Below are 8,378 nucleotides of genomic sequence, written 5' to 3' on the forward strand. Positions count from 1 at the left end.
ACGGGGACAATTTAGCACGGCCAATCCACCCTAACCTGCACATCCCTGTGCACTACGGGGACAATTTAGCACGGTCAATCCCACCCTAACCTGCACATCCCTGGGCACTACGGGGACAATTTAGCACGGGCAATCCACCCTAACCTACACATCCCTGGTCGTCACGGGGACAATTTAGCACGGCCAATCCTCCCTACTCTGTATGTGGGAGGAAACCGGAGCATCCGGAGGAAACCCACGGAGAGAATGTGCCAACTCCACCCAGACAGTTCCCCGAGGTAGGAATTGAACCGGGTCCCTGGCGTTGTGAGGCAGCAGTGCTAACCACTGAGCCACCGTGCCGTCCCAAGATCAGAGCAAACCAGGACATACACATCATCGGGTGCTCAGACAGAGCACGGCGTAGAAGGTTACACTGCACAGGAGGTGCTCAATGCAAAATCAACATCAGCAGGATCAACATGATTTGAGGCGAGAGAGTCCGTTCAGCAGTCTAATAACGGCAGGGAAGGAGCTGTACTTAAACCTGTTGGTGCGTGTATCTTCTGCCTGTCAGAAGAGCATTGCCTGGTGGGAGGGGTCTCTGTTGGCGATGAGACCTTGATCCGATAGGCCAAGGGGTGGCAGACGGGGTTTAATTTAAATAAATGTGAAGTGCTGCAGTTTGGAAAGGAGGAACCAAGGCCGAATATATGCAATTAGTGGTAAGGTCCTGGGGAGTGTTGCTGAACGAAGAGACCTTGGGGTGCAGGTTCAGAGCTCCTTGAAAGTGGATTCACAGGTAGGCAGGATCGTGAAGGCGGCGTTTGGTTAGGAGTCGGGGTCGATCGTGTTGCGGATGTGTTGGTGAGGCCACCTTTGGAATACTGCTGTTCAGTTCATGTCTCCCTGCTACAAAAAGGATGTTGTGAGAGGGTACAGGAAAGGATCTTGGAGGGTTTGAGCTACAGGGAGAGGCTGGATAGGCCAGGGTGCTTTTCCCTGGAGCATCGAGAAGGCAGACCTTTATAGAGGTTTATAAAATCATGAGGAAAGGCATGGTTAGGGTAAATAGACAAAGTCCTTTCCCCCCTAGGGTAGGGGAGCCCAGAACTAGAGGGGTGTACGTTTTAGGTGAGAGGGGGGAAAGGGACCCGAGGGGTAACTTTTTCTCCCAGAGGGTGGTGCGTGTGTGGAACGAGCTGCCGGAGGAAGTGGTGGGGGCTGGTACAATGCCAACATTTAAAAGGATTGGGTGCGAGTAAAAGGAGATGGGATGAGTGCGGGTAAACTGAGACTGGATTAATTCAGGATGCCCGATTGGCACAGACAAGTGTGTGACAGAGGTAGGGAGGTGGGTTGGAAGATCAGGGCGATGATGTCGGTCTGTACTCCTCGATCGGCAACTTGTCTGAGAGAAAGGAGACTGACAACTTGCACCATAGCTGCCCAGGTTTTGTGGGATCTTGCAGTGCGTGAATTGATGGCAGACACAGCTAGCGCAAGGAGGGCTCTTTCTGGAACCCCCCCCCCCCCCACTCCCTCTCTGACATTATTTTTTTAAAAAAACAACTCTGACCCACCCGCGATCATACTCACTGATCTGGCCCCTGCTGCCCCCTTGGGAGGGGGTGGGGGTTGGTCCACACACTGCCCCCACCCTCTGTCGGGGCCAGGGGAAGGACTACACCCTCGCCTCCATCTCTGAAACCAATCCGTCTGCCCCAAACCCACAATCTGGATTTCTCCCACAGTCGCCCAGGGGCTGATCGCTCCTGTCAAGCCCCTCTCTCTTGGGAGCCCAATCTGCACTCTGTTCTTCAGTAGCACGTGTTTCTTGAAGGATTTCTGACCGTTGTGGCCAGAATGCAGACTTTCCTCGCCTGCGTTTAGGTTTAATGCGATTCCGGTTCCCCCCAAGTTGGTTTAAGTGCCGCGGTTTTCTCGTAAGACGAGGTCGAGTGCCGCCACCCCCTTCCACTAAACCCTGGGGGAAAAGGGGTGGAGAGCTTGTTGCTGGAAAAGCACAGTGGGTCAGGCCAGCATCCGAGGAGCAGGAAATACCTCGGCCTCATGCCTGAGCTGCTGCGTTTTTCCGCAGCGACCCGCTCTCGACTCTGACCTGCAGACGTCTCCCGGGGCAAGGGCCCGACCTGCTCTCGCCCTCCCCTCGCGAATCCGAGATCAGGGTCGTGGGAACACCGGGCTCTCCGTCTTTCTCACCTCACCCCCTCTCCCCTTGCAGACGCAGTCCGAGAGATCCAGAAGTACAGTGTCCCGGACAAGGTGGACCTGAAGAACAACCCAGTGGCGGAGGACCACGTCCACATGAAGCTGTTCCGCGCCCAGAGGAACCTCTACATCGCCGGCTTCGCTTTGCTGCTCTGGTTGTGAGTGCTCCCCGCGACCGTCACTCCCCTCACCGTGCACTCCTCTCCCCTGACCTGTGTCTAACCCCTTGCTGTCGCTGTCACTGTCCCCAGTGATGATGTACAGGGAGCTTTACTCTGTATCTAACCCCCTGTCCCTGGGAGTGTTTGATGGGGGGTCAGTGTAGAGGGAGATTTACTCTGTATCTAACCCCCTGTCCCTGGGAGTGGGGGACGGTGTAGAGAGAGCTTTACTCTGTCTCTAACCCCCTGTGCCTGGGAGTGGGAGACAGTGTAGAGGGAGCTTTACTCTGTATCTAACCCCCTGTCCTCGGTAGTGGGGGACAGTGTAGAGGGAGCTTTACTCTGTATCTGACCCCCTGTCCCTGGGAGTGGGGGACAGTGTAGTGGGAGCTTTACTCTGTATCTAACCCCCTGTCCCTGGGAGTGGGGGACAGTGTAGAGTGAGCTTTACTCTGTATCTAACCCCCTGTCCCTGGGAGTGGAGGACAGTGTAGAGTGAGCTTTACTCTATATCTAACCCCCTGTCCTCCGGAGTGGAGGACAGTGTAGAGTGAGCTTTACTCTGTATCTAACCCCCTGTCCCAGGGAGTGGGGGACAGTGTAGAGGGAGCTTTACTCTGTATCTAACCCCCTGTCCCTGGGAGTGGGGGGACAGTGTAGAGGGAGCTTTACTCTGTACCTAACCCCCTGTCCCAGGGAGTATTGTTGTGTGACGGTGTAGAGGAGGCATTAGTTTCAGTTTTAAAGTGCAGAGTAGGCATTTCTCTCACCTTCAGTGTGGAAATGGCTTTACTGTCAGATTGCGAGAGGAGAGGGAGTTTTATTTTCGGTTGAAGAATTGTAGAAACGGCTTTATCTTCAGTTTCCCAGACGAGAGGGAACTTCCTTAATTTCGATATGGAGTTGCCGGTGTTGGACTGGGGTGTACAAAATTTAAAAGTCACGCCACACCCGGCTAGAGTCATCGGGAGCGGCGCTCGGAAAGCTAGTGCTTCCAATTAAACCTGTTGGGCTGTGACCCAGCGGTGTGTGATTTCTAACCAATTTCGGTCGCCAAGGTCTTTTGCGACAAGGCGGCTGCAACGCAGGAAGTCTCCACCAGCTGGCAGCAAAGCTCCACCGTCGGGAGGGGGGAGCTGTCTCGGGAGATGACAGCTGATCTGCGCCCGTGAGCCCCTCTGTGGGTTTCCCCACACGTGCGTCTCTCCCAGTCGCTCCTCCTGCCCTGGCAGCCCGCTGCTGCGATTGCCAGATTGACGTGAAAACACGTGGCTGTGAAACGGAACCCCCCCCCCCCCTTTCCGTCGGCCTCGCGGCTCTGCCTCTGCCGTTCAGGACCTGAGCCCAGCACCTTTCCCCCCGTCGTGTGACTCACTCCAAATAATCCCCGTCCCTGGTGTTTTCTTATTTGAAGAACACGGGCCGTCCCATGGTGTCATGTCGAAGGTGACGCCGACTTAAAACTGATCCCTCCCATTCCTTGCACGTTCACGTGCATCACTCAAAGCCCCTTGAACTCCCCTTTCTTAGCCACCTCTGCCACTGCCTCCTGGCAATTTGTTCCAGATTTTTCCAAAGCAAAACCTGCCCCCCTCCCCCCAATCTCCTTTTGAACTTGCCCTCCCTCACCTTAAATGTCAGTTTTAGACATTTCAAGCGCGGGTGGTGGGGACATGGGGGCGAAAGGCGTGCCGACTTTTTGGTCAGCCCAGTCCGTGCCTCTCTCAACTTAACGGACTGCGATCAACTCTGCCCTGGGGACAAAGAGGCCAAAGCTTCTCTCGGGCTCCCCTCGTACCCTGTAAGCTGGGGGGCAGCGCCTGGCACGCCTCTCGTGTGCCCCTCTGCAGAGCCCTCCCTGTGAGGTGACCAGCGTTCTAGCGGTCCTTTGCCCACGTGTGTGTCCCTCCCTTCGCCTCCGAACAGCTCTCCCCCCTCGCCCCCCCCGTCTTGTGAGCAGTTGCTGACCTCCTCCTTAGGACAACCCCCACTCCCCCTCCCTGCTTCAGCTGATCCTTGACCTTCTGTGTGCCAGGAAGATCCCGGGAAATGGGAAGCTGATCCGGGGTTTAATGTGACAGCAGCTGACGGGCCAGGTGACTACCACGCGACAGCCGTTTATCAGCCACAGGCACCTTCTCTCCCTCCGCATTGCCTCCGCACACCTTTGTACATCGTGGGCAAGGCCTCCTCCATTCGCTCCGAGCACTTCAATCATTTTCCACCCTCCCTGCCAGTGTGGGTAACCTCACTCCCATCTGGCAGAGTTGTTTGTTTACCCGTTTGCTGAGCCTTCTCCTTTACAGACTCTGTGTACCCTTCTCTTAACCTGCTTCCTATTGCACTGTTCACAAACCTGATCACGCCGTCCTCTGTCCCTTAGGCCAGTGTCATGACATAACCAAGGCACCAGCACGGCCATGCTGGGCTGAGAGAGACTTTTTTTTACCAGGAAGGGGGAATCGAGGGGTTATATTCCAGGCCGAGGGGTTTAATCAGGAAGGGGAATCGAGGGGTTATATTCCAGGCTGAGGGGTTTAATCAGGAAGGGGAATCGAGGGGTTATATTCCAGGCTGAGGGGTTTAATCAGGAAAGAATCCGAAGTTACACGACACCAGGTTATAGTCGAACAGGGTTTATTTGAAATCACAAGTTTTCAAAACATCGCCCCTTTGTCAGGAAGTGGTGCAGGCTGGTACAGTGCCAACATTTGAAGGCATCTGGATGGGGGACATGGATAGGAAGGGTTTAGAGGGAAATGGGCCAAGTGATGGCAGACGGGGACTCTATTAGGTTGGGATATCTGGGTCGCGATGGGCTGAAGGGTCTACGTCAGCCTTGCTCTTGGACCGTGCAAAGGGAAGCTTTTGTCAAACAGGAGCAGGCCGAGCGGGGAACGAAGCTAAGTAAGAGTAAGGGAGTGTCTCACGGAGTTGAGGGGACTGGCCGATTAACCGCCTGGGTAAGCGGAGCGCTTTCGGAAGAAACCGAACAGGAGTGGGCCCCTCTTCGAGTGCCAGAGCAGAGGGGTCTGTGTTGTTCCAGTTGTACAGGGTGAGGCCGCACACCTGGAATAACGTGTGCAGTGTCGGTCTCCTTTTCTGAGGAAGGAGGCTCTGGTTCTCGGGTGCGCGGGTTTCCCAGGGGGTGGCAGGACTGAGGAGAGGTGGACGAGGTTAGGATTGTTATCACTGGAGTTTGGGGGGGGGGGGTGGAAATCTCGAAGAGACTTACAGAATTCTAACAGGGCCAGACCGAGAGGATGTTCCCGATGGCGGGTGCGCCCAGTCCGAGGATTTGGCTGTGAGCCAGTTATTAGGGAGATGAGGAGACGTTTCTCTCCTCTTCCCCCGAAGAGGGGGTGAGCCTGTGGGGTTTTTGATGCCAAAACGTTGAATGGATTGGTGAGGCAGCTCGACACAGCGCTTGAGTGAGTGGGATCGAAGGTTACGGGAAGGGAGCAGGATTTGGCTGTTGAGTTGGACGGGGCCGAATGGCCACCTCCTGCTGCTATCTTCTACGTTTCTAGCTGGCCCCCCTCCTCTGCCGATTCAGTTGGATCGTGGCTGACCTTTTCCTGGACTCTGCTGTGTTCCCCATAACCCTTTACAGTTCAGAAATCCATCTTTGTTTTTCAAATAGAAACTTCCAACAAGGGAGCCTCATCCCGGGGGGGGGGGGGGGGGGGGGGGTTTCCACAGAGTCCCAACCCCACGCACCCCCCACCCCCCCTCCTTCTTTTGAGGCCATTCCCCCTAGTTCCAGTTTCACCTTCCACTGGAAGCAGCCTCCCTGCTTCTATCGAATCTGTTCCCTACGGAATTTTGTGTTTCCATAACGGCGCTCTGCTTATTCTTCGGAATTCCAACGAGGACAATCTCTCCTCGTAAACCAACCCTCCCAACAGAATGTACAATAGAATTCCTGCAGTGTGGAAACAGGCCATTCGGTCCACATCCGCCAAATAGTAACCCACCCAGAACGATTCCCCTACACTGTTCACTCGACATTTCCCCCTGACCCTAACCTGCACATCCCTGGGCACTACGGGGACAATTTAGCACGGCCAATCCACCCTAACCTGCACATCCCAGGACACTACGGGGACAATTTAGCATGGCCAATCCACCCTAACCTGTACATCTTTGGACTGTGGGAGGAAACCGGAGCACCCAGAGGTAACTCTCACCTACACAGGAGGGAGAATGTGCAAACTCCACCCAGACAGTCGCCCCGAGGCTGGGATTGAACCCGGGTCCCTGCTGCCGTGAGGCAGCGGTGCTGACCACTGAGCCACCGTGCCGCCCCAACTGCAGGTTCAACTGAGTGAACCTCCTCTGCACCCCCTCCAGCGCCCAGTCAGTGAGGAGCCTAAAACTGTACACTGATCCCAGGTGCGGCCTCACGAGCACCGTATACCGCCACGCGTCCTCTGCAGCGAGGACGGGCAATGGTTCGTTTGCGTGATTTGCTGCAAGCCAACTTTTTGTCACTCCCCACGCGAGGGCACTCAGGTCCCTTTGCTCAGCAGCTAGTGCCACGATCGTTTGCCACGGCGAACTGGGCGCCTGCGCTTGGTACTGGGGCCTGGGCTGTGCGCAGCCCCCTGGCCGAATGACCAGATTTGACCTCAGTGTGAAGGCAGGCAGGTTTACGGGGAGAGCGCTGATCATCCGTCGGGGGCCAAGTATAGACAGGGCAGGGTCGAGTGAACTTGGCAGGTCTGAGTCCATTTGTGTGTGTGTCTGTGGTGGCGAGGGAGGAGGTGAGGTTCTGCACGTCTGCCAGAGAGAACGGGACAGCAGGGTGTTAATTAAATGGAGAGGCGCGACAGGCTGACTCTGTGCCCTCGTACAGGAGCCGCAGCAAGTTAGTGTTTAGGTCGAGTACGCAATTTGGAAACCAAGTGGAATGCTGGGCTCCATTCCAGCGAGCCAGAGTTCAGACTCCAGTCTGCGACGGGCACTGCCGAGACCCCTCGAGACGTCTTGTTGGCGGGAGGCGGGGGTGGTTGGGATGGACTCCGAGGAGGGCAGGCCTGGAGTCAGGGAAGAGAGAGAGACAATGGAAAACCGCAGTCGGCAGAGCTCCGTACGTCCTTGCGCGTCAACCATGACCAGTTAGAGTTTGGGTACAGCGCGTAATTTGGAAGGCAAACAGAACGTCGGCCCTTGACCCAAGGGAAGCGGGCGGGCTGGTGGGGATTTCCAAAAGTCGTCTTGCTCCAGCTGGACAGGGAGGCATTTAGCTTCCTGCCTCAGAGGACTGGGTCCGATTTCTGGCCACATCCAACAAAGGTGTGCCAGACCGGAGCCTGTCCATCAGTCAGTGGGCTCTCCGCGGCTCAGAGGAAGAGGGACCCTCCACCTCTTGAGGAGAGAGAGAGAGCCCTTCGCAGTTTGCCCTCCTCGGAAATCGCAGAGCGTGGTTTTGAGGGTGACCCTCCTCCCCCCCACCCACCACCCTCCTCCCGTCAGCTTGAAGCCTTCCCCACTCCCCACCCAACCTAGGACACCGTTTGCATTGAGGTGGGGGGGGGGGGGGGGGGGGGAGGGAGGGGGGTGTTTGCTGCCCCGTTTCTGCACCCGTGAAAAATCCCACGGCCCCGGAAACAGACCGCTCGGCCCAACCTGTCCACACCGGCCGGGTTTCGCGAGTCCCGCGGCACGGGAACACACCCTTCAGCCCAACTCGCCCATGCTGATCCAGGTATCCTAACCTAATCTAGTCCCGTTCGCTTATGCGTTACGTGCTTTCTGGACAGTCAAACGCTCTCGCTACATAGAGACACAGGTGTCCAGCGCGGAAACAGACCCTTCGGTCCATCTGCGCCAACCCAGACACCCGAACCTAACCCAGTCCCCACTTGCCAGCCCTTGGCCCATCTCCCTCCTAATCCCTTCCTATCCATGTCCCCCCCCCCCTTTTAAATATTGGCATTGTACCAGCCCCCACCACTTCCACTGGCAGCTCGTTCCACACACGCACCACCCTCTGGGGGAAAA

General features: G+C 56.3%; 1 protein-coding gene across 1 annotated transcript in view; it reads left to right on the forward strand.

The window, feature by feature from the left end:
- bcap31 (B cell receptor associated protein 31) overlaps positions 1 to 8,378 on the forward strand; it is a gene marked incomplete at its 5' end in the record, with an annotated part of 13,410 nt that overhangs the window by 2,294 nt on the left and 2,738 nt on the right. The window contains one exon of the mRNA XM_043686169.1: positions 2,225 to 2,369. Within this exon, the coding sequence (XP_043542104.1) occupies positions 2,225 to 2,369 (145 nt within the window). The remainder of the gene's footprint in view (positions 1 to 2,224; positions 2,370 to 8,378) is intronic.

The sequence above is a fragment of the Chiloscyllium plagiosum genome, unplaced genomic scaffold, assembly GCF_004010195.1.
Source record: "Chiloscyllium plagiosum isolate BGI_BamShark_2017 unplaced genomic scaffold, ASM401019v2 scaf_2319, whole genome shotgun sequence".
NCBI classification, from domain to species: Eukaryota; Metazoa; Chordata; class Chondrichthyes; order Orectolobiformes; family Hemiscylliidae; genus Chiloscyllium; species Chiloscyllium plagiosum.